The 25834-nt window shown below is 55.1% G+C and overlaps 1 protein-coding gene across 2 annotated transcripts in view; it reads left to right on the top strand.

Moving 5' to 3' along the window:
• Window positions 1-228: 228 nt before the first annotated feature.
• The window catches only part of RUNX3 (RUNX family transcription factor 3), a 60987-nt gene continuing 35381 nt past the window's right edge, over window positions 229-25834 (top strand). Inside the window, exon 1 of one of the 2 annotated variants that reach the window (XM_024554100.4) lies at window positions 229-721. In XM_024554100.4, the coding sequence (XP_024409868.3) occupies window positions 664-721 (58 nt within the window). In that variant the 5' untranslated portion in view covers window positions 229-663. Of the gene's footprint in view, window positions 722-1764; window positions 1898-25834 lie in introns of those variants that run through there. The other variant, XM_071220856.1, reaches the window with a different exon arrangement.

The following is a 25834-nucleotide window of genomic DNA, read 5'->3' as shown; positions in this document are numbered from 1 at the left end:
ACCACAGCCCAGCCAATGGGCCAAGGCCGCGAGCTGGCTTCTTGCATCCTGTGAGCTGAGGTTGGGTTGACACTGTGAAGGCCTGGTCCCTCAACCACAGAACCACAAGGCCAGGCCCTCAGCTGCCTTCAGGGCCCTGCGCGGGAGCTGGTTGGCTCCCGGTCCTCCCCACCCCCGGGGCCACCCTCGCACCCACTGAAGCCTGGGCTGTGTCGGGGGGTGAGCCTCATTCATTCATTCCCCGTGGCGCTGATGCTGGCCTGGCTTGGATCTCACTGCCCTGCCAGCTCTTCCGCCCTGGCTGCCGAAGGCCCCTTCCCGCCATCTAATGATATACTCTGCATGCGCTTCTGTTGAGAATTTGTGGCTAGACATTCCTGTGGGACCGAGAATCCAAATTCTTGGGTACAAACAGAAACTTACTTTCCTTGGGGAGGATTTTTTTTCTCTCTCGCTCACACACACTCTCGCGTTCTTTCCTTTTTCTTTTTTGTAGCAGTAGGGGGGGAACAGGCAAAACAAAACAAAAACAAACAAAAAGCAACACACCACCACCCCTTTATTTTCAAAAGTAGCTAGGAAAAAATATAGCAGCAGCCAACCAAGTCAATCCCAACCCATCCCCCCCGAAGGGTCGAGTTCTCGCCTTCCTCAGCGCGGGGCATGGCATCAAACAGCATCTTCGATTCCTTCCCGACCTACACTCCGACCTTCATCCGTGGTGAGTACCTAACTATTGCCCTGGGCTCTGGGCTGGTCGTTTTGGGTGGGGAGCTGTGGCCAGGCCCCGGACCACGTCCCTCCACCGACTACGCTGGCTGCCTTCAAGGGCACAGCCTGTCCACCTAAACCCACTGGTCCCTGAAAGCCGGAGGTGGGAAGAGGGATTGATGGCCTCCTGGAGCGAAGTGTACTTTTTTTGTCCTCAGCTGGTGGGAACGGTTAGTGGTAGGGGCAATAGATACCACAAGACTTCAAAGGGCAGATCTCAGAGGGTCCTGGGGTAGAGAGGATTTGGGGGGTGTGCCTGTGACCCACTGTTTCCTGCCTCACTAACAGGGCTTCTGGGTCCTGCGGCCCCAACCCTTGGCCCTCCTGGTGAGCTTGGACCCTCCACCTGGGCTCAGGCAGACCCGGACTCAAGGAGACTTAGTTCTCCCGGAGCCAGGCCAGCTTCAGAGGGCTGCGCAGCAGGCGGAAGCAAGGCTGCCCCTTTCTGAGACACCCCTGGGGACCCTCTCCCATGTCCTCCAGATGATTCCTGGGGTGAGGGGCGCAGCAAGAGGAGCAGGAGGCTACCGGCTTTTGTTGCGCCCTTGTGAGCTTGGATGGCAGTGAAACTGGATTGGCGCGGGGGAACGGGCCTCTGGAAGCTTTGCAAACGTAGTTACAGGGGACAAGAAAGTGTTTCTGGGTGGCTTTTGCCTCCATGCATGGCCTAAAGGGACCCAGAGACCCAGATAGGGGTCCGGGACTTCCAACTTAGAACCTCTGATTGAGTCTGGAACTCAGGAGGAGACTTGCCCTGCTCTTTAGGTCATGGGGCTGCTGTGCTGTGACCTCAGACAACCCCCTACTTCCTTCCTACCCCCTTCTCCAGCAGGAGCCCAGATGGGCCTGAGGCACCTGAGCCTGGGGATCCAGAGGCCCCAAGCTTGAGTCCTAACTCAGGTGCTGCCTTGCTGAGCGCCCTTAGTCAAGTTACTTAACCTCTCTGTGCCCCTAACAGAGGCCCCTCTGGCTGTGACATGCTGATGGTCTGAGGCTAAGAATGGACTGGGTCTGAGGGCAGTGCCTCTGGGCTGAACACGGAGACCAGCTCTTCTCCCGAACAGAGGGGCTGAGTAGGCTCTAGAACTCCAGGGTTCCGGGGGCTGGTGTTGCACCGTTTACCCAGGTGAGACACTGAAGTTAGTCTGACTGTCCGTCTGCCCTTCTGCCTGTCCGCTTGTCCCGGGGCTGGCTAACAGTCTTTGGGCGGCTGCCTTTGGTCAGGGACCGAGGCACATTTGGGTGCTTCTTGTTCAAAGGGCTTGCCTGATGGCAGAATTGCTTCTCTGGAGAAACGCTGAGGCAGGCTGTGCTGCTGCAGACAGGGACTGAGTGGGGGAAGAGGGGAACCTGCCACCCCGGCAGGAGGGCCACTCCCACCAAACCTGGTTGTGGCTGATGGCAGCGGCACCCCAGTTCAGGAGCTGAGAGCTGTGGGCTCTTCCCTTTAAGCTGTTCCCATTATAACGCCGTTCCCTTTGTAGTCCTCATAGCTAATTAAAGGCTGTTCTGTGGCAAGAAAATAAGAGTTTATAAAAACCATTTGCTGGGTCTTTGTAATCTGTATTTCTCTCTCCATGAGCAAAATGAAGAAATGTAGAGTTTAAAACAAAGGAACACTGGGAGACGGGACTAAAGGGCTGACCCACGTAGCAGCTGGCTCCTGACGCTGCTGTGTATGTAGCCCGGGAGATGGCAGACGGCAACACAGAGGGAGAGGAAGAGGAGAGCTGGTGGATGGCGGCCCAGCATGTGCCCAGAAACAGGAAGCCACTGGTGAACAGGGACACTGATGTGCCTTGTGGGTCTGGGGTCTGAGGCTTTCCCTGCAATCCCATGGAGAAGCTCTGGCCACCCTGCTGGTGCCCTCTCTCCTGCCCAGGTCTGTTCCCCATGTTCCACTTGCAGCTCACTTCAGGGGACCTGTCTCCCCGATTCGTCTCTGGAGGCTCACCGGGCTGTAGCTACCCATTCTGTCCCTATAGAGATCCAAGCCCTGGGTCCTGCAGAGCTCGGCTTCATGCTGCCCCACGCAGGGTCCTTAACCTATTCTGGTCTATGGATCTTTCTAGAATCTCAGGAGGTCCACAGACTCAGAATCGTGTTTTTAAATGCATAAAACAAAATCCGTAGGGTTAGAGAGGAAACCAAATCTTTGGAAATGTAGTTAGCAAACTATAAAAAAGCCAGGTTGTAAGACTGTGACCGTGTGACTCTTTAGCACCACAGTGAGTGAAAAGATTTCACAGCAGCTCCAGCGATTGCCGGCACGCAGCAGTGACGGGTGAAGGGCATAAACAGTGTTTCGGGATCCTCTGTGGCAGCTCTAATGAGGCTGGAGAATATCTGTGATTTCCACTGTGGCAGAGTCACAGAGGAAAAAGATGCTAAATTTCAGTTAGAGATAAGTGGAAGGAAAGAAGTCTGTGTGCTTCCTGCCCAAGTTCATGGACACCCCTGAATTCTATATGAGCAGAAACTCCAGTTGCTCAGCAGGAGGTGATGGAGCCAATGAGTACGGAACATCACGACCCCCAGAGAACTTTTAAACACCTGGATTCCCAACTCCCACCTGTGACTGTGGAATCAGAATCTCTTGAGTTGGTGCCTGGGCACGTGTGGTTTTGAGCATCCCCCCAAGGTGATTCTGTGCAGGTCTGGGTGCCACTAACCAGGAGCCCTGTACTCTGCTTGGCTCTGCCACCCATGTGCTGTGTGACCCCTTCTGAGTCACTTGACATCTCTGGGCTGCTATTCTTTCATAGGTAAAAGGGAATGAGTGAGTTGGATTTGATGCTCCTGGATGTGGTTCAGCCCCCAGTGTGGCCTTCACTATTTCCACTCCCCCACTCACCCAGGGTGGTCACCAGCACCAAGCTCCTGCTACCTGTGTGCCCACAGACCAAAGGGAGGTGACTGCTCTTTTGCCTGCACTGGCAAAGGCAGGGTGAGGCTGAACCATCCCCTGCATCTACACCCCACTAGAGACAAGGGTTTTGCTCAGGGGCGTCTTGGGAGCAGGAAGGCAGGCAGAGCCCTGGATCGCCCGAAGAGTCTGATTTCTTGTGAGGGACATCCAACATCTGCCTCCCCTCCCCCCACGCCTCTTTTGGGTTGCTCTGACTTAGGAGAGTAGGGAGCATTCATTTTGAGCCAAGGACCAGAACACCTCTCAGTTCACTGTGGAGAAGAGGCTTGGGAGGAGGGAGGGGAGGCATGTGGTTCCCCCCTGCAGGTGAGGGGGAGGAGGAGACAAGGAGAGGCAGGCTGGTGGCAGAATTCCAGACACTGGGATGGCAGGCCTGAGGGGGCCGTGGGGCCTCCTGGGGAGCTGCTGGGCCCTTGGCGCTTCATCCTCCTCCCGTCTCTGCGCCTGGCACTCTCCGACAAGGGGTACCTATTCCTCTCTTTGGCAAATAGGGAAGTTGAGACCTAATGTCTGTGAGTTGACTATACCGCATGACTATGGGCAAGTCCCCTCCTCTCTCTGGGCCTTGGTTTCCCCAGCTGTCAAATGTAGGCAGTGGCCTTAGGATGCCTGAACGCCTGGCCACAGCTCCAGTGAGGGCCAGCACCTTCATCCAGAAGCCCCCTGAGGCTCTTCTCTGCATCCCCTGGGGCAACCCTTCACAGCAGGTCCCCCTCATGGCACCCCCAAACTCGCTCCCACAGGCAAAAGTGCCCTCCCCTGGACAGGGAACCCGAGAAAATGGCCCTCACCCTCCATATGCAGGATTTAGGCCCTGGAGAGGCAAAGGCCTTCATTTATTCATTAATTCCACAAAAGCTTAGTGAGGACTAGAGTGTTGAGGTTCACACTTGGGCTCTGGAATCAGACTTCCCAGGTTCAAGCCTTGACTCTGCCTTTCACTAGCTGTGTGGCCTGGGGCAAGTCACTTCACCTCTCTGTGCCTCTGTTTCTCCATCTGTAAAAGGGGGGTGATAACTACACCAGCCTCACGGGGCTCTGGAAAGAATTAAACCAGCAGGCTGCTGGCACAGAATAAGTGCTCGATAAATGTTTCCATGACTACGAGCCTGGCCTTGTGCTGGGGGCTCGGGTACCAGGGTGACTGACTGGGTGGAGGGAGTGCATGGGCTGGTGTGGAAAGAGACGGATGAACGGAACACCACCCTGTGGTGGTACATGTTATGGGCGGGAGAACCAGGGGCCAGAGATCAAAGAGGGGCACGGACCCACCTCAGGGCAGAGAGAATAGTTCCGCTGGAGTCGCGACACTCTGCTGAGTCTTGTAGGGCGAGGAGCTGACAATGGGGGAAAGGTTGTCCCAGGCAGAGGGAATGGCCTGGGGAAGGTGTGGAGGTTGTCAAGGATGAGAGATTGTGGGCGCCCCCTGCGAGGGCTGGAGGGCACCGTGCCAAGTGGGGGTGCGGGGCGAAGATTGGGATGGTTTGGCTGTCTGGCTGAGGTTCTCTCAGCAGCAGCTGGGAGGGTAGGTGGCCAGCAGGTCCTCCCCTGAAGATGCCCAGGAGAAATGGAAAATGGCCTGCGGGGTGAGGCAGGCCTGTCCTGTGTGGAGGCAGTGGAGGACAAAATGACTCTGGGCAGATCTCGCTGGGCTGGGCTGACTCAGAGGTCACTGGACAGGAAGGAAGCTACCCAGACCAGGGAGGTCAGTCACTGCGTCCTTTTCTAAACTCTGGGCAGTGGCCAACAGCGGGGACTCTCCTGGTTCTAACACTGAAAGTCTCGAGTCCCAGGCACCCCAAGACGACTGGTCACCCTGAGTGGTGTGCCCATGACGGCCACTTCTCTGCATCCCCCTCCCCCACCGACCCTGGGAGCTGAATGGACTGACCGCCAGCCGGCCCGCCACCACTATGGCACTTGCTTGGCGCCACCCCTGCTGGGCCCTTTGATGGCGGCTCCTGAGGCCACCCCGCACACGCCCGTCTCCCCAGACCACCCTGCCTGTCCAAAGTGTCCCCCAGGCTGGAAGGGCATTCCTGGGAGCCCCCCACCAGCCACAGGGTCTGGGCGGGCATGGGCTGGCCCCACACAGTGGGGCTGTGTGTCCAGGCCTCACCGCGCCCACTACAGCCAGCGGCCCCACTGGTCACATAGAGGGCCCATTGACAGCGAGGCCTTGAGGTGGCCGCATCAAAGCTGAGGCTTGCTCCATTACCTGAGGGGGTGGGGAGCTCACCGGGGGGTGGGGTGGGGGCTGGGAGATGGATGACCCTGAGCAACTAACTGGGCCTAAAAGCCTAACCTTCCAGAGGGCTCTGAGAAGCAGGGAGATGGTGCCATGTCCTGACTCTCGCCAGTCCAGACAGACCTCTCCATCAATGGGGGACTGAGGCCCGGGCCCAAGGTTCAGGGGACGGCTGAGACACCAGCTCTTGCTCCTGTCTCCTGGGGAGGCCCTGTCTGCAGACTGGTCCTCACATGCACCACCCACAGTGGCTGGTGAGTCCCACCCAACCTTCGAGACGGAATTTGATCCCTGCTCTGCCAGGAGTCTCCCCGGGACCACCTGCAGCCACAAGGGAGCCCTGGCCTCCTCTTGCTTCAGTCTCAGAGCCAGCCTGGGACTCAGCCAGTTGTTCCCACCTTCGTGCTGAGTGTCTGTCTTCCCTGGTGAACATAAAGGGCAGGGAGAGCAGACACTAGCCCTGGGTGGATTCGGAACCCCGGCCTCCATCCGGGTGGAGGAGGCGCCTGTGCACAGCGGGGGTTAGGAACTGTGGGACTGGGGCTGGGAGTGAGGCTCGGTGGCACCTGAGAAATCACAAGAATCAGCAACAGTGAGCAAATTCAGGAGAGGTGCTGAGTTCTGAAGACGGGGGTGGTCTTGTATGAGGTCTAATTCAGCAGCAGGAAAACTGACTTTTCTCGGCTACCTGGACCCCAACCCTTTGCTGTGCGCATGGTCGAGGAGTCAGACCAGATTTAAGTGTTTATACCTGGGTTACCCAACATGTTAATTCACCCCTTTGAGTCTGTTCCCTCCTCTATAAGATGAGGCTAGCAGCACTGACCTCAAAGGTTACTTGCACAGAGTGGACACGACCTGCCCTGAAGCCCCGAGCATGGCACCTCCTACGCAGTGAGTGCGCACGCGGCATGGTTAGCCTCCCTGGGCCGCTCAGCGTGCCTCCAGTTTGATTACTTGCCACGTGGCAGAGGTTCCCTTGCTTCAGTCCCTGCTCCCTCTCCAACACTGTCAGGCCCTTTTCAGTGGCTTTCGGAAATAGGGGTGAAGAAGGGGGCGCTCTTTGGGAAGGAAGCAACGTGAAATGCCATTCTGAGACCCAGACCCCATCACTTTCTCACTGTGTGGCTTTAGACACAGTGCTTCCCTTCTCGAAGCTCAGTTTCCTCATCTGTTAAGTGGGGAGAACAAACAGTACCCACCTCAAGACTTGTTGGGTGGATTTAATGCGATAATGTACATTAGGTGCTTACTACAGGCCAGCCCTCCGTAAACTCTATATTTACACTTTAATAATTACTATTTGATGTTCTCCCTCCTTGGGGTAAAAGAGGCTCTCTGGCTGCAAGCAGAGTGGAGAAGGTGAGAAACCTGCCCCTCTTCTCCCAAGGCACAGCGTCTTTGGGGAGCCTTCCCAGGTCCTTCCCCTCCTCCCCTCCGGGCCTTGGAGAGGCCACCCCTGTCCTCATGCATCCCTCACCTCCCACTTGTCAGGGGGGCAGGCCCTTGGAGCAGCCGCGTTTCTTACTAAGCGGACGGAGGAAAGGGAGAATGAATGGACGAATGAATGAATGAATGAACTGACGACTGACCGGCCCCAGAAGTTTCTCGCTTCTCCCCTCACTTCCCCCTTCGCCGTCTGGCTTGTTCTTTGAAACGCTTGCTGGCGAGAGCCTGCGCTCTCACGTCCTATCGTCCAATCGGTGCAGCAGCCTGAAGGTTTAGGTTCCTCTTTGGGGTTTTCTTGTGCGTCTGGGAAAAGTGTTTTTGGCAAAAGGTTCAGACGTATGTGTGGGCGGAAAGGGCAGACGCCATAACTTATGATTTGCAGAGGTGACCAAAGCCAGCCCCCCCCCAAACATCCTTTGCTGCGACACAGTGACTAAAATACCACCGTGAGCACGCAGTCCCTTTGGACATCGGGGCTTTTTAAAAACGCAGGGCCTTTCTAGTCATGCGCACCTCACTTTCTCTGAGTTCACCTGGTCTACTCACCTTTGTTAACAGGGGAAAGGTGGCCAGTATTAAGGGAAGGAAAAGTTGGGATGCTCAAATGTACAAAAGGGTGAGACGAAAAGGGTGAAAAGAGGGTCGTGCCCCTGCCCCCACCTCAACTTGCCCGGGTGCCCAATGGCTGAGGACCAGGGCACCAAGGAGCGCCCCCTCCCTGAGGGTTTACCCTGAGCCCCGCTCAGTGAACCTAAGCTCTGCGCCTGCTCCACAGGGAAAGCGGGGGGGGGGGGGGGGGGGGGGGGGGGGGGGGGGGGGGGGGGGCAGGAGGCTGGGCCTTCTCCTTCCCCATGCAGTGGGCAGGAGCAGGAGTTTAGACCTTCCTTCCCGCCCCAGGGGGGAAGTGGGGCGGGAGGCTAGACCTGCTGACCCCTCCGGAGCTCTGCGCGCCCTCACAGCTTAGGAAGACGTGTCAAGTTCAGAATGACTGGAGTAAGGAGCCCCCATGTCAGGGTCGTAAGAGGCCCCGGGGAGAGCCTGGTCCTCCTCTGCAAGCAGCCAAATCCCTTCCCAAGGCGGGAAGAACAAAGCCACCTTAGATAAAAGGCGAAAGGAAAACACTAAAATGTAGTTAATGCTACACGGTGCATTAATGCCTGATTTCTAACTCTTTTGGTCATTGTTTTCCAAACCTGTAAACGCTGACCATGTATGACTTGTAGATTTAGGGGGGAAACTATTTTATTTTTCAAAGAAAGAAAGAGGAAGAGGCAGCCCCACCCTCCCAGGATCAGGTGAGCTGTGCCTGCTGCCTGGCCGGACTGCAGCTGGGAGTGGGCCCCTTCCCATCCAGACAGGCCCTTGAGCCACTCCCCCCCCTCTCTTCCTCTTCCCAAGGGGCTGTGTCCGCCATCTTACTCCCTGGCCCTGCCCTACTGAGCTGTGGAGCGAGGATCTGCCTTGGGCTGGACAGAGCCATGCATACAGCAGGTGCTCAGGAAATGCTGTGGCTTGCATTGTGGTCGAAATCTGCAGACAGTCTCCCTGGAAAGCGTTGGTCTCCCTGGATTCTCACATTCCCAGTGCTCAAGATTTGGGATGTGATATGGGCCAGTTGGTGCTGCCCATTTGTTGAGCACTGACTGCATGCCACACACTGCTCTACCCACTGGGGAGTCAGGAGGAAACAAAACCAACAAAGAGCTTCTGGAGCTGAGGTTCTAGTGACGTGTGGGAGAAGTTCACCTCAGGAAAGCACCCCAGGGAGAGAGGCCAGCAGCCCTGTGGCTTGTGCCCTTCCTATCGATGCAGAATCTCAGCTTTCTGGAACTTCTACAGATGATCCCGTTACTCCCTGAAATCCTCATCACAGCTTTGTGTGCCGGGCATCATCACCTCTATTGCAGAGAGGGATTAACAGATGGACTCAGAGGGATGTGGCGACCTGCTGAAACTATCATTTAAGGGAAGAAAGGGCAATGAGGGAGGGAGAAGGGAACATTTGTTGCTGGCTTACCAGGTACTATGGTGGTTCCTTTGCAAGCACATCTCATTTCAGTAAATCTTTACAATAATCCATGCAGTAGGTGTTATTGTTAATATCCTCATCTTACAGTTGGGGAAACTGAGGCTCAGCAAAGGGAAGTAACTCATGCAGCTAATAACAGGCAAAGCCCAGATTCATGCCAGGGTCTGTCTGACATCCAAGCCAGCCCAACAAAACCCTCCCTTCTACCTGGCAGCCATCTTTTCTTCCTTAAGGTCCAGACTCACTACCTCCATGAAGCCCTCCCTGATTCCTCTAGGCAAGGTGACTCATATCCTCCTGGATGCACCTTCAGGTCCTTCTTAAATATTTCCAGAAGGCTTCCCCCAAAGGGGCGGAATCTGACACGGGTCTAAAATAGCTCCATCGGGGAAGGAAGAAGCACTGGTGGTCCAGGCAGAGTGAACGGCATGGTGGCGGGGGGGGGGGGGGGGGGGGGTGATACAGAAGAGGTCTGGGGGGGCCATGGGCCTGGCCTTCAGGGAGTGGGGATCCAGGCAGGCTCTGAGCTGGGAAGTGGTGTGGAGCAGAGAATCCCATGGTGCACTGTGCCGCTCTCCGAAATAGGTCAGTGTAGACGTGCACCTCGAGTGCGTGTCCGTGTGTGGACAGAGACCACAGGCCCTCCTGCACCCACTCGCAAGTCCTATTTTTATCACTCTCTAGATAGGCATCTGAAGTGCGTCGTCCTCGGACACGTACAGTGCCCCGTGGATGACCACGTCCGTGGTCTGACCGGGACAAGGGCAGAGGAGCAGAGCGGTCAAAACAAGACCCATCCAGGGGAGAATCCCAGGACAGTGCCCGTGACGCAGTTTGCAGGGCTCAGCGCAAAAGACAAGTGCAGGGCCCCTTGTTAAAAACCTGTAAGGATTTCAGGACATGAAACATTAAATCGAGCGCGGGGCCCTTCTAAACAAGGGACCCTGGGCGGTGGCACAGCCTGTGCGCCCAGGAAGCGGCCCTGCCGGCCTAGGCTGGAAACAAGTCTCCATCTGCTTTTCTTTCTTTATTTCTTTGACTCGTGCAGGCTTCTGTTCTTCACGAGCCCGCAATTTTAAACTTAATAATGATAACTTAAACCTTGGGCGAGATCCAACCTTGAAGATTTTAGAAAAGCCAGAACTTAGGGAAAACATGAATGGGAAACACCCCCACCACACCTGCATTTGTGTCGGAGCTCACCCGAAGGGCCTGGGCAATGTAAAAAAACTCGAGTCTGTCACCTCAGCACCCAGGGAAAACCGCTATTGCTCGGCCTATTTCCTTCCAGACTATGTCTCCGAGGGTCTGTTTTCCTCTTTGCCAGTGGAGCCGCTCTGGCCTCTGTGGGGCAGACCCTACAGAGACTTATGACCCAGGAACCTCACCGAGAATGTCGGTGATCATTGTGCGCCTGCGTCGGGGCAGGTCTGGGAAGAGTCGAGAGCAGCCTGTCCCATGGAACTTTCTGCAATGACGGAAACAGGTTACGTCCACACCACCCAACACCACAGCCACTGGCTGCGTGTGGAGACCCAGTGCTCAGAGGGTGCCGGCACAGGGACACAGTGTGTGCGCCCGAGGGACTGCGTTTTCCGTCGGTTCATTTTCATTATTTTAGCTGAAACAGCCACCTAGGGTAATGGCTACCTTGTTGAACCACGTGCATCTGGAAGGGTACTTGGCCAATGGTTAACCCGGGTTATCTCTTGGGATGAGATCATGGAGTTTCTCGTTTTCCAACTCAAAAGGCTTGAAAAGTCTTATACACAACAAGAACGGATGCTTTTAGTCATCAGAAAAAAGCTCCTGAAGATTTTAAGTTTTTAACACAGTCAATGTTCTGGGGGTGGGGGGGGAAGCTTCAGATTTTTAAAAGCATGTCACCGGGCAAGATTGATTCTGGCAGAATGGGATCTATTTTTATTTTCCCTATTAATGTCCAGAAGGAAGAGTGTGGGGTTTAGAATCAGAAGCTGTGGGTCTGTCTCCCGGATCTGCCACTTACTGGCTGTGTGGCCACTTAACCTCCGTGAACCTCAATTTCCTCATCTGGAAGATGGGGGTATTGGCACTGCTGACCTCCCCGGTGGGGGGTGTGGGGGGGCAGATCAGACAGTGAAGGCGAGAACACCGGGCAGCAGCAGAGGGAAGGAAGCACTTGTTACTGGAGATGACTTCTGCAGAGGGAAACCACGCATCTCCGCGGGGGAGTTACTCACAGCGCTCACTCTGGTCTGCATTTCCTAGAAACAAGGAAATGGGGGGCATCTCTCCCGGCACGTGTTCAGCAGATGCCGTCAGATGCTGAGCAGAAATTCAGGGGGCTCGGTTACCAGACAAGAATGGGAATGGCTGCATCTAACTGTTCAACAGACCGTTCTGCTGCAGAACTTTCCAGAGCCTTTGCTATGCTATGCTTGCAGGCTTCTCCTCCTGGGAGGGGTGCTCACTCACAGGCTCCCTGGGGCTGGAGGGGTGGTCACTTTGGGAAAAACTGCTCTAGGGAGAGCTGTGGAATCCGCCACGGCTGTGGGGGCAGCGAATTATCTTTTCAAGAACGTAAGAAATTGTATGAGATGAAAGGAAAATTTTATAGGTCCTAAATACAAGAAGTACAAAATTGTAATTAGTAAATGCATAATTGTTTAGAACAGCGATTTTCAAACCTTTTTCATTTCATGGCTCATATAAACTAATTACTAAAATTCTGTGGCACACCAAAACATATTTATACTTTTTGCCAATCTGACATAAACAATAGGTAAATTTTCATCCATTCACATGGGACGGCTATTGTTGTGCTGACTGTTGCCATTTTTTATTTGACAACCGGAGGGAAAAGAAGTCAGTGCCCCTGACTGAATAGCTAGGTAGTGCATGTTTTAAAAATTCTTGGGGCAAACTGAAGACAGCTGGTCTAGAAAACATAAATAATGACTACTCACTTCTGAATTAGTTATCAAATTAACAGCAAACACTCAATAGCTCTCGCTAACGCCAGGCACTAAGTGCTTGACTGATCTTTGGTCATTTCGTCCTCACAGCCCCATAAGGGGCTGAAGCCCATTTTATAGATGAGGAAACTGAAGTCCAGAGAAGTCACACCCCCATCTGAGCTCACCCAGCTGGGGTTCAAACCCAGGCAGCCTGCATCCGGCGCTTGTGTGCCTCGCCACGGCACAGGAACTAATCAAGTTAGAGTTAACCGGGTTTTCCTGGGTCGAGGAACACCCCTTGGCTCCCCCCGGCCCCTTCCTTGGAGGAAGCTGGCACTTCTTGAGCCTGGCTGATCAGAGTAGGGTTTCTCATCGGAAACATGGACCAGCGATCACTGAGGGGCAAGGGAGGGGAGATTAGTAAAACGCAGGGCATGGCCCACTCAGCAGGCACTGATGTGTGGGGGTGCTCTCCTTCACCAGAGCATACCTGGGGAAGCTGAGGCACAGAGAGGAGGGCACTGTCAGAGCTGAGCTTGGTGAGCACCCCAAGGAGCCCGCTGGCAAAAACCCCGTGGCTGGCCCAGGTCCACGGCAAGGGGCTTCTCAGTGGGCAGCGGCCCATGTTATCCTCCTCATAATAGCACTTTGGGGGGGCCTTTGCCCTTGGGCCCCTCTCCCAGGGCCCCTCCCACCTAGTGCGGGTTCTGTGTGTTCCGGCACTGAGCCCCAGGCCTCCTGCCTTTGGGTGTCCTGCTGAAGTCCCTTGGAATTCCCTTCCCAGGTCCCCCACTTGTGATGAGGGACATGCACCCAGACGTCCCTCTGCCCCGTTCGTGGACCCCCATGCTTGCCTCCCCGAGTCACCTCTGAAATCACCTGTGTACCAGCATCTGTTGGGGACTTTATATGCATCACTGCTAATTCCCACAACCCCATGGTCAGTGTTTTGTCCCCATTTTGCAGAAAAGGAAAGTGAAGCCTGGAGAAGTGAAGCCACTAGCCAGAGTTCGCGTAGCACATGAGTGCTGGAGCTGGGGTCCAAACCCAGGCCCTGTTCGCCACTGCCACAGGGTCCCCCAGCTCCTGAACACATGTGGTTGACTACATGCCACACACGCTCCCCGCACCCCTGCAGGCTGGGAGTTGGGTGGCTGACCCTCCTGTCTGAGCTGGGTCCCCCTCTCAGGCTACAACCCAGGGGGTGTCACAGGGCTTCCAGCTCAGAAGGGAGCCCCACACGTGGGTTTAATGCTCTGTGGCTACTATCTTGAAATTCTGAATAATTTTATCATCTGATTGGTGTTTTGTAAGTGAAGTCTGACGCAACAGTGCCCTCACCCCTACCACGGGCAGGGCCTGGGCATGAGTAGGGGTTTGGGGAAGACAGGGGCTTGTGACCCATACACCAAGTTTGGGGCGGGAACCCAGGTATCCGTGAGGGTCTGCGCTCGCCAAGGAAGTGTGACATTAAATAGCAAATACAGCACGCCATGGCAGGTCTAGAAACTGTGGAAGAAAGCAAAATGCTTTTTTCCTTCTTTTTAAACAGAGGCCCTGTATTTTCATTTTGCACTGGGTGTCACAAAGTAGGTAGCTGGCCTTGACTGCGGATGGGGGGAACACTCAGGGCCCCCCATATGTGGTGCAGGTGGGGGGGGGAGTCCAGCCAGACCCACTGTGCTGCTTTTCCAAGTGAGTGGAAGGAGTCGCAGTTCCTCAGGTGTCCTTGGGTGTCGGGGGCCTTGCCAGGAAGAGGAGACCCAGATTGAGGACCCAGGCACATGGAAGCCCCCCAGTGGCTGCCCTGAGCTCAGCAGGGCTGCCTGGGGCTGCTGGGAGGTACGCACCAGCTCACACTCCCAGGGCAGTTCCTGGCAGGGGCTCGTCCGGCCAAGTGCAAGAGAGGGGCTGAGCTTCCATACCCACCCTGGCCAGGCCAGGCCCCAGACCACCCCCAGCTGCAGCCAAGCCCCTGCCCCTGGGAGTCTTGGCCCAGAGTAACGGGCCTGAGGTGTTGGCCGATGGGCTCCCTGCCCACGTGTACAATGGACCTGGTGAGGTGGATCACCTGACCATGGCTTTTAGATACAGCGTGGCCGATGAAAAGCTCATAGAGGTTCCTGCTGAGTCGGGGAGGTAGGATCATAGCTCCATCAGCCACAACCTGGACTTGGGATCAAGCTGTGGTCAAGGTTGGCCTTGGTTTGTGGACATTTTGGGTCTGAAGCTCGCCTTGTCTGTCTCGTTCACGGTCGAGTACCCAGGGCTGAGCTAGATCTGACTCAAGGGCGGTGCTTGGTAAATACTATAGGGGGGATGGATACAAGAACACAGTTTGCCCAGGGATTGAGACCTGGACCCTGAGAGAGGCTGTACCTGCAAATCAGCCAGATCTGGGTTCAAATCTTGGCTCTGCCACTTACTCCCCCAGGGAGATATTCCCCCTCCCTTTCACTCAGTTTCCTCATCTGTATAATGGGGAAAATAACAGTACAGAGAATTAAATAGGACAATATTTAAAGTGCTTCACTCTGCCGGCAGCCCGGATGAAATGTTTAATATGACTGTATAAGACCCCAAAGACCCCTACCCCCTCAAAGATACTTGCTCTGGCTCCATGATTTTAGGCTTCAGCATTTCTTAAGTGTTTTTCTGTAGTTTCCAAGTATTTTTCATTGTGCTTATATTACTTGTATCACGTGTGTGTGTGTGATATTCAATAAATGTCATTTATTAACTGTATTGTTTTAAATGGACAACAAATGAAAGGAGGCTGCCCTGGCTGGTGTGGCTCAGTGAATTGAGCACCAGCCTGTGGACCAAAGGGTTGCTGGTTTGATTCCCAGTCAGGGTACATGCCTGGGTTGTGGGCCAGGGCCTCAGTTGTGGGCATTCGAGAGGTAACTGATGGATGTTTCTCTCACACATCGTTTCCCTCCTTCTCTTTCTCCCTCCTCTCTCTATAAATAAATAAATAAACACATTTTTTTTAAAAAGGAAGCAAGCCGGAGTCAGCTCCCCTCAAGCATTCACAGGGGTCATAGCTTCCTAGAGGCCCTCACAGCATTTGTGCCTGTGCCCTCCCGACATGCACCCCTCCCCTGCATGCACCTTCCCACATGCGCCCCTCCCCCCTGTGCACCCCACCTTCAGGTTAGACCAGCACCAGCTGCAGAGAGGTCCTGGGTAGAAACTGTGGGTGTGGTGGGGCCTCTACCTTGCACCCACCAACCCCCATGCTCCACCCACCGCCACCCCACATGTGTACACACATACTCACACAGGATCACACACCTCAGAGGCCGCGCCCACCGTGGCAGACAGCCAACTTTTCAGGAACCTCTGCCTGTGGGGACCAAGGGACACCTGGTGGTGTGGTCTGAGGGAGGCCGCAGGGGGAAGCTGCTTTTTCCTACCCATGGTCCCCACTACTCTGCTTAGGAAGCCCCTCTTCTTCCTGGGGGTCCCCAGACACTTTCTACTGGCCCCTGTCCACGGGGCTGGTGCTTCTGGAGGAAACCCAGGATTGATGGGACAGAGTGGAGGCCCTGGCTCCAAAGAGGTCTCCTACCTGGGAGAGGCCTCATGGATGCCTGGAGGGGCCATATCACCTGGTAGGTGGGAAAACTGAGTCTGGGAGGGGCAGGGTCTCCTCATGAAGGTAGAGGCAGACCTAGAGATGGCAGTGAGGAAGGTAGGCCTGGTCAGACCTCTCTGGGTTTCGGTTTCCTCCCCCATCACACTTGGGCCAATCAGGAGCCTTCCAGCTCCAACAGTCGGATGTGCTGGTAGCTCTGGAAGGCTCGGGGGAGCTCCAGTGAAGGCCACACAGCTCCCTGGCTGGTAGGGGAAAGAGGATGCAAATAGACAGGGTCCCCAGGGACCTGGGTTAACCCCTTAAACTCATTTCTGTCTGCTTCTTCCTGTGGGGTCAGTTAAAAAATAGCCTCCCATCTGTAGGGGCTGAGGGGCTGGCTCCATCTGGGGGTGTCAGGTCCTCCCAGCCCAGCCTGGGACCCAGACCAGCCTGCTCCAACCCCCTGAAGACCAGGTGTGGCTGCCTGTGGCGAAGCAGCCCCTCTGACGGAGTCCTTTCTCCTTTTGACTCAGCGCTCAGTACCACCGCCACTCCGCTTGAGTAGCCGCAGACCCAAGCGGCCACTGCTTGAGCCCCCGGTCTCCCACACTACAGAGGGAGAAGGTGAGGCACGCTGACCTCCCAGGACACACACGGAGTCAGGATGGGGGCGGGATCTGGTCGCCCAACTTTTAGGCCAAAGCTCAGTCTTTGCTTCCCCTTTGCTGGGACTGTGTCCACCTCAGGTGGCAGGCAGCAGGTATAGCAGAGCAAGGTCTTTGCACCCCCCAATTACAAGGCCCACAGCTCAGTGGTCTATGCAGGCAGAGTCCGTGGTCGGCAGTCAAGGGGGTCTGCAGCCCTTGGAGGGCTGAGAGTGATTGCGAGGGCATGCGGAGATGCGCAGGGCCTGGTCCGAGGGGAGCTCAGCCAATGAATTATTAACAAGTGTGAGGTCCACACAGGGCTGCGGTCACGCGCACCCTCTGTCCGTGGCCATCTCTGAGGCGGTTTTGGTTGGAACTGAGTGTCTGACACGGAAACCAGGAGCCTTAGACCATAATGTGAACCAGTGGCTGAATGAACGGTATTTTCGGCTGAGATGCAACCAATGAGGTCTTAGATATAAGCGGGGCTTTTCTCCAAAGGAGGACAAACCACCTCACAGGTTTTCTGCCAATCCCAGTGGGAGTGGGGCTGAAGAGTCCCACAGTGTCCACACTGGGTGCCCCCGGAACTCGTCCTAAGGGAGGGAGGAATCAGGGACGTGGCTAAGACGTCCACACCGGGGTACTCCTGGCAGTGTCTTCATAACTGAAATCCAGAAACTCTCTACAGAGTCACCCACGAGGGGACACCACAGTGGTCCAGCTGGTGTGGCGGGGGGCGAGGGTTCCACCCCCCCACCCCCACCGTGCCCAGTCAGCACAGGCATGCCCCCTGCCCTCAGGAAGAGGAGTAATGACGTGGGGAAATGCACATTAAATGTTGGTGAGTTTCAAAGCGGGTTCAAAGCATGTACTGTATGTCCCCAATATTGTAAAAGAAGGAAGGAAGAGAGGGAGGAGGGAAGGGAGAGAAGAAATTAAATCTATACGTACAGTGAGAATACCAGAAGGCTAAAAACTGAAATGTTAACAATTATTCTGGGTGATTTTAATTTTCTTCTTCATAATTTATTATTTTCTAATTTTTCTTTAATGAATATGTATTACTCTGTTTTAAAGGTTTTACTTATTTATCTTTAGAGGAAGGGAGGGAGAAAGAGAGGGAGAGAAACATCAATGTGCAGTTGCCTCTCGAGTGCATCCAACTGGGGACCTGGCCCACAACGCAGGCATGTGCCCCGACTGGGAATCGAACCAACAACCCTTTGGCTCCCAGGCTGGTGCTCAGTCCACTGAGCCACACCAGCCAGGGCTGAATGTGTATTATTCTTATAATCAGAAAAGAAAAGTGTTTTGTTTTAAGAGATGGGAAATGGGGAGCTAGAGATTGTTCTTCCCCTTTCACAGACTCTAAAACTGAAGCCCAGAGTGGGAAAGATGTCCATTCATTCACTTGCTCATTCATTCTCTTACTCCTTAAATGCTTCTTAAATGCTTCTGGAAGCCCCACCCCCTGGCCCACCCAGAGCCAGGCTCAGTTCTAAGTTCCGTGGCCAAAGAGCTAGAAGTGACCCATCTCTGTCCACAGGGATGTTGCAGTCTGGGGAAGTAAAGGACACAACAGCAAGTCCTTAAAGTGCACTCCAACAAAGGGCCACAGGGGGGCCAAGTCCTCGGGGAGTATCAGGGATGGTCTCATGACAAAGGGAAATTAGGACAGGGCTTTGGTATATGAGCAAGAGTTCTGCAGCCAGAGAATGGGGGACAGCACCCCTTGCAAAGGCACCATGGGCTGTGAGAAAGAAAGCACCCGATGTGTTCGGGGGAGTGTGTTAGGAGATAAAGCCAGAATGTTGTGTGAACCAGGTTCTTTAGAGGCCTTGAGTGGCTTGGCTCTGTCACTTAATGGTTGTGTGACTCTGAGCAAATCACTAAGCCTCCCGGGCCTCAGTTTCCTCATCTGGGAAATGGGCAAATGATCTCACTGGGCCCCTGCAAGAACCGAGTGAATGAAAAATTATAATGCACTCCGAACAGTGCCTGGTGTGTTAGAAGGGCTATGAAGCTGTTTGCTTTTATTATTTGCTGTTATTTACACTTATACCTGCCAAAATGATTTTTAAGCTAGAAATGATGTTCATTCATTCATTTATTTATTTCACTCATTCCACACATATTTATTGAGATCCTAGTATGAACCCAAGCACTTTTTTAGGCACCAGGGAGAGAGTTGCCAGACAAAATACAGGACACTCAAATTGCTTGAATTTGAGACAAACCATGAATAATTCTAACGTTTGGGACAATATTATAATTTAAAAAGTGTTTTCTGGTTATCTGAAATTCAATTTAACTGGGTGTTTTGTATTTTTATTTAATAAATCTGGCAACTCTCGCTGGGAATGCAATACCAAATGAAAAAACAAAAGCCCTGCCCTTCTTTTACGGAGGAGGGAGATAACAATTCACAGGTATAGGTATAACTTCTCAGGCAGCGATAAATGCGCTGAAGAAATATAAATCAGGGAGGCGGGGTGCATCCGCTTCCTATCGCTACTATAACAGACCACCACGCTTAATACAACACAATGTACTCATCTTACAGTCTGGGGGGTCAGAAGTCCTAAATGACCTTTTCTGAGCTAAGAGCAGGGTGTTGACAGGACTGTGTTTCTGGAGGTCCTGGGAGAATCCGTTTCCTCACCTTGTCCAGCTTCTAAAGGGCACCCACTCTCCTTGGTTGGTGGCCTCTTCCTCTGCCCTCACAGCCAGCAACGCTGGGTCAAGTCCTGCTCTCTCTGCTTCTCCCACTGGCCTCTACATCACATCACCCCGACTGTCCTGCGTGCCTGCTCTCCCACGTGTAAGGACCCTCATGACACCCTGGGCCCACCGGGCCATCCAGAACACACTCCCCATCTCAAAGTCCTTAACCTGCATCTGCAAAGTCCCGTTTGCCGTGTAAGGTGGCATACTCACAGGTCTCAGGGGTCAGGATGTGGACATCCTTGGGGGCCGTTACTCTGCCCGACCACAGAAGCTCACGGAAGGTGTGTCACAGTGGGTGCAGGGGCCTGAATGAGGTGGGAGTGGAGCCATACAGACGGATGTGAAGGACGGGATGTCCAGCCAGGGTGTGACTGGTGTGTCAAGGACCAGGGAGGAGGCCAGTGTGGCAACAGTGGGACGGGGGACGGGGAGAAAGGAAGGAGATGTGGACAGAGAGACGGAAGGGGGGCCGGTCCCGCAGATGCCCATAGGGCCGACTGAAGCAAGAATTGGCGATGCCCTTCCCCACTCCTGGTTCCCAACTGCCCACAGCCCCTGCCCCCAGTCCCCTCCTGTCCTGCTGAGCCGACGCCCACTCCAAGAGTGCTCACATCAAAAGCCAAATCCTTCACATCGCAACGTGAGAGAGAACAGGGCTTCCCTGCACCGTGAGGGATTCAGATTAGACGTTTAAAAGGCCTTCTGGTGAGCTAGCAGGAAACTGTCGTTTACCGACCAGAAAGAATGGTAACACGCAGCAGACTAGGTCTTCCTGGGGGCCCAGGGGGCCGGTGCCCCCAGGGACCTCTCATTCAGGGACTGGCCAAGCTCCCGAGATGACCTGGAGGAGTGGCGGGTCCTGACTTCGGGCCGTCCTTGGCTACTGGTCCTCCTGTGACCTCAAGAAGCCATGTCCTCCCCCCAGACCTGTTTCTCCAACACAAGGGAGTTGGACTCAAGGACCCTCAAGGTTCTCTCGGCACTGACCACGGTGCTCCCCACCCTCTAAGACTCTCCAATCTAGGCATTGGATATTCTAGACAAAACCTCATGTCTGTGTGACCTCAGGCAGGTTGCTCAACCCCGCTGAGCCTCAGTTTCCCCATCTGTAAGCGGGGATGACCATAGAACCCAAGTCCTAGGGTGGAGTGAGGATGAAAGGCATGGAGCCCCAGAGTGCTCAGGCCGGGCCTGGCACACGGTGAGTGCTCAGACAAACGCGGGCTCTGACGACAAAGACCCTAACGTTCTCGGGGCCTGGGCCCGGAGTCCCCAGCCCGGTCTCCAGGAGCCTGACATTTGCTGGCTGTGAGATTCCAAGTCTCCAGCACCCCCACTGCTAGCATGCCCCCAACGCCCTGGCCTCCCCCACGTGCTGGGTGGCAGGCCTACTCCTGAACCACATGAAAAGCCATTCCCCCAGGGTGTCCCCACACCTGGGAAAACCGGCAGCCTGCCCGGTGCTGGCCCCGCCCGGTGGCTGGAACACCAGGCAAGATCAATGAACCCCGGCTGGGCTCCCAGTGCCGCCACCTTGTTCCAATCAGCGCTGGGCGCCTTCTGCTCCGGACCCCCACCCAGCCCCTCCCGGGCCCTGCCCAGCAGCCCACGTGTCCAGCCCTGTGACCCCTGAGGAGAGGTGCCCACAGCCGGACTCCACACTGGCTGCAGCCTGCCTGGACTCGGGCAGTTTAAGAACATGCTGGACGATGGGGGGGCCCCGAGCAGCACCCGGCCAGAGGTGGGAGTCGGGTCCGGTCCTGGCATCTGGGCACCAAGTAATGATACACGAGCCCCTTCCATCTCTAGCCTCAGTTTCCTCAGCTGCCAGTGGGCTACTTAAATTCACCCCACCTGGGGCTGTTGTGGGAGAAGCAAAAGAGATACAAGGGAGACCAAAGTTTTAGAAACTGTGGCTGCGCAGATGCAGAAGAGGGGGAAGAAAGCTTGTGGAGAAGCCAGTTCCCACCACTGTGCATTGGATCCTCCTGCCAGGTCCCTTCCTCTACCCATGTCCTTCTCACCTCCAGGTCTCGGCTCCAAGGTCACCTCCTCTGAGAGACCATCACTGACCCCCCTGTCTAAAGTATCAGTGACCACCCCCTCACCACACCCACCCACCCAGTCTCTCTCTAGCCCTTTGCCCCGTCTGTTTTCTTCACCATCGAAAGATGCTATCAATTTTCGGCATGTTTATTTATTTGCCTCCTTGTCTACCTTCTGCTGTCTCTGCTGGAATCGAAGCTCCACGGAGCTCCACGGCTCTCCTTTCCTTCTCTGTAAGCCAACACCGAAAATAACCCCTGGCACATAGTAGGTGATCAATGAACGTTTGTCGACTGAATGAATCTGGTGCCTCCTCCATCTGTCGTTATTTCTCCTTTTCCTCTCCATCCCCCATCAGGGGCAGGGCTCCCCAGGGGCAGGGCTCCCCAGGGGCAGGACTCCCCAGCGTGCCTGAGCTGGGGCCAGGCCTCTGTGAGCGAAGGACCTCGAGACTCTCAAGCCCACCCCTGATTTGACTGGGGACCAGAAATGGGGCAGTCAGAGGGCCCAGCCCCCACCCTGGGGCTGAGCACATTCTGTGGTCCCCTTCCAGAAGCCGACTCAGGGGCAGCCAGAGATGCATACATTCTTGCTAGTGGCAAACTCACGGCCGCAGCAAGTGACAGAGTGCCCCGTGTCTGAGCCTGTGGCCTAGACATGCCAGGCAGGGATTTGTGAGCCTGCTCTAGCGTCTATTCAGCTCTGCCCACATCCTCAGCACCTCCCCAAGGGCCACAGGCCTCGTCAGCAGAGAGGGGACACAGCTCATTGCACAGGGCTGGTGTCACTCTGGGAGCAGATCTGCCTAGCTGCATCCCCCAACCCCAGCCACCCACCCTTGCTGGCCTTTGGTCCCTGGGGGTCATCTGTGGGCCCTGGGCCATAACTGTGTCTTGTTTCCATGGTGTCTGTGTTCCCCATGGGCCAGGCTGGGCAGCACAGGCTGCCTGGGTTCAAGGGTCGGCTCTGACATTCACCTGCTGTGTGAACTGGGACAAGTTACTAACCCCACTGTGCCTCAGTTTTCCTAGTGTTATAATGGGGGTGATAATTTAATGGTGGCTGTGAGAATTAAATAAAATATTACATGTGAAGTGTAGACAGCATTAGTTATTTAAATGCAGGGGCCTGGCCCTGCTACAGGCAGCAGGGCACAATTTCAGCATCACTAGACCTTGGTTCACGTCCCAACTCTGCCCCTTCCTATCTGGGTTCAGGAGACTTACTCAATGAACCTCAGTTCCTCACCTATAAAGTAGCCCAATGACATGTTCCTGGAAGGCGTTGGTAAGACTGAAGAGGCTCAGTAGGGAGGAACGGGCTCAGCAGGGGCTGGGTATCCAGAAATGCTCCATGTGGGGGCAGCCCGAACGAGGATGGCTAGAAGGGCCGCCAGGTGGTTTGCCTGAGAGCGATCTGGCGGACCGACAGCCTGGTTAACACAGTGGTCTGGCCAAGAATAAACACCCCGCAACTCGGATGCACCCCGGGCAGCCCTGTGACTGTATGCAAATGTAAGCATTTTTGTCTATTCTTTTTTCTGAGGTTTGGGGAAGGGAGCTTTTTCTGGTTTTTTTATCTTTTGCTTTTCTTTTTAAATATTTTACTGTAAAATATAGTAACAGAGAGTATATGAGTATAAACATTGTTTAGAGAAAAAGAATAAAGCAGGTATTCATATACCCACCCCCTAGCTTTAAAGAACCCCACTGATAGGACCTTAGGGCTCCCCAGGTGCCCCTGCCACAATCACATCCCTCCTTCACCCTCCCTCTCCTGCTATGGTGGGCGGTAGGGGGAGCGTGCGGGAGGACCACTCTCCTGGTCTTTGTATTAATCATTCTCTTGCACGTCTGTACACTTTTTGCTTTCATTTTCCATTTATAAGAGTGAAATTTGGGGGAGGAACCAACAGCCAGAAGTAGGGGATATGAGCTATTAAGCTACTGAAGAAGTCTACATGGGGGGGAGAGGATGAAAGCTGGTTAATTCTCCCCATTTTACAGATGAAAAAACTGAGGCCTGGGGAGGCACAAGGTCACACAGCCGGAAGGTGACGACACCAGGGTGGGCACTCGGAGCTGGCATGCACTGAATTGCAGACTGCCAGGTACTCCATGAAGCCTTGGTTTCGCTGTCTCACTTGATCGATAAGCATTTACTATGAGCCAACCCTGGGCTGGACACCAGCATCAGGTCCAGCCTCCTGCCCCTTCTAACACTTTGAACTCCCTCTATGATATCCTGGCCTCACCTTGAGTATCTACCTCCGGAGGGATGTGTCTCCTCTCTCTAGCTGGCTTTCAATGCTTCTTTTCCTTGTATGTTGCCCATACCCACTGGCCCCAGTTCCATCCCTAGCATCCACAGGGTCCCCTGCCACCCAGGAGCCCTTCACAGATCTGAAAGTGGAACTCTTAGCCCCCAGGCCTGCTCTTCTCTAGGACAGAGTCCCCAGGTGTTTCAGCAGTTCATCATGTGACATGGTTTCAATGCCACTCCCCACACTGAGGTCCCTGGAGGTGTCACCTAGGCCCCAACAGGGCGGTTCGGCCTGACTTGTCCTCCAGGGGTGGTTGAATGGTGGCAGCTGCTGTTTTGGAGCTCCCACTGCACGCCAGCAGCCCCTTAACACCCTCTCTGAGCAGCAGTAATTACCCCCATTTTCCAGGTGCGGTGGCTGAGGCACAGGGAGGCGGGTGTCCTGCCCAGGGCCTCTCAGCCAGCCCCTGACCCCAGAGCTTGGGGCCCCCAGGCTGATGCTCTGCCCTCCAGCCCTGGCTGCCTCAGGAAACCCCATGGGTAGCCCTCCTGTTATAGCCACTGTTCTCTGGACCAGCAGGGCAGGCTTAAAGGTTAAGAGTCAGACGCTGGGGAAGCGTCTGGAAACCCGAGGCTGGCAAACTACCTAGAAAGTCAATGCCCCTGAATTAAGGAGAAGCGGAAACTTCCGCGGCCAGGGCTCCACGCCTGCCAGGGCTGACCTGGATTACAGACCCGAGCTCAGGGCCCTGATTCCACACCTGCCTCAGAGTTTGTGTGTGGGTCCCTCCGCGGTGTTGTCTGTGCCGACACAACCTTGACATGCGTCTCTGCCGTGTGTGTGTCTACACAGCCTTACACGGGGGCCTACCTGCACCTCCATGTCTGTGCGTGTCTCCGTGTGAGTGCGCGCATGTACACGTAGCTGTCTGCACACGTGGCCGCATCGCAACAGCGCTGGCCTCCGCGAGGGCTCGTGTGAGTGTGTGTGAGCGAGCCCATGAGACTGTGTGCTGTGTGTGCATGTGTCCACCCGGTGCCAGGGGTCCAGTGGAGTCTTTTCGATCTTGGCTTCCCAGCACTCCCTCCCTCAGCTGCCCCTCAGATCTCAGAGTCTGATTCTTCCTCCCCATTTTCCAGCCAAATTATAACCTGTGGACAAGGGGCCTTTATTACAGAAACGATGACGCAGGAAACGGAGGCGTGGAGAGGCCTAAATGTGAACGGGGAAAATAAAGATGTGGCCGTCACTGGGCACATGTTTTCTAATGTGAGACTTCAGTTCCTCCCAGGGGCCCTTGGCTGTGGGTCCCAGGCATGGGCACTGAGGGCACCGGGCAGGCCAAGGTGCGCTGGGGCGTGGGGGAGGAAGACAAGACCCAGGCAAGGCCCCCCAGAGGCTTCTGCGGAGGGGAGCTGGGCCTGTGGGCAGTGCCTCGGAGTTGGGTCCAACTGCCACTGAGCATCCTGTGTGACCTTGAGCAAGTCCCTGACCTCTCCGGGGCCTCAGTTTTCCCAGACCTGTTATAGATTAGCATGGAATTCTAGAAGATGGACAATTGTGTGGTCCAATGCACTCGTCTCCCCGATGAGGCGTCCACAGCTCAGAGAGGAAAGGGATTTTCCCAGGGCCACCCAGCCAGAAACAGGGACCACTCCCCGGGGCCCAGCAGCCAGGCTGTGAGCCCCAGGCCCCGCCCAGGCCACAGGTCACCACTGTCTCCAGGCTCTACTCAGCCCCAGCGCTCTACGATTCATGGGGGACTGGGACTCGGTTGAGTCCATCAAAGTATAAGGCCCACTGTGTCCCTAGCTGGTGAGGGTGGCAGAGGAAAGCGGGGCGTGAAGGAGTGGAGGGGTCACAAAGGTGGCCTTGCAGACGTTTAGAAAGGAGAGCTGCGGGGGCCGGGCCTCGTGCTCCGTCCAACGGAGACAGTGAGACTGTGAACCACATCGAGAGTGCTAATAAATTTGTAAGTGGAACAAACCACTATAAAACTGGGACAACCCCCCCACCCCAGCCCTACGGATCCAAGCCCCAGCCCAGGGGGCTCACGGCTGCACAGCCTGGCACTGGGAGCTTGATTCGTCATTGACTGTGTGTGACCATCAGCATTTGGCCTCTGTGGCCTCAGTTATCCCTTCCGTTATCTGGGAACAAAAAGGCCTGACCGCATGCATCTCCGTGCCCCGGGGAGTGGTGA

Source organism: Desmodus rotundus, chromosome 3 (assembly GCF_022682495.2).
Source record: "Desmodus rotundus isolate HL8 chromosome 3, HLdesRot8A.1, whole genome shotgun sequence".
In the NCBI taxonomy this organism is placed as follows: domain Eukaryota; kingdom Metazoa; phylum Chordata; class Mammalia; order Chiroptera; family Phyllostomidae; genus Desmodus; species Desmodus rotundus.
This window is presented reverse-complemented; position numbering and strand designations above follow the sequence as displayed.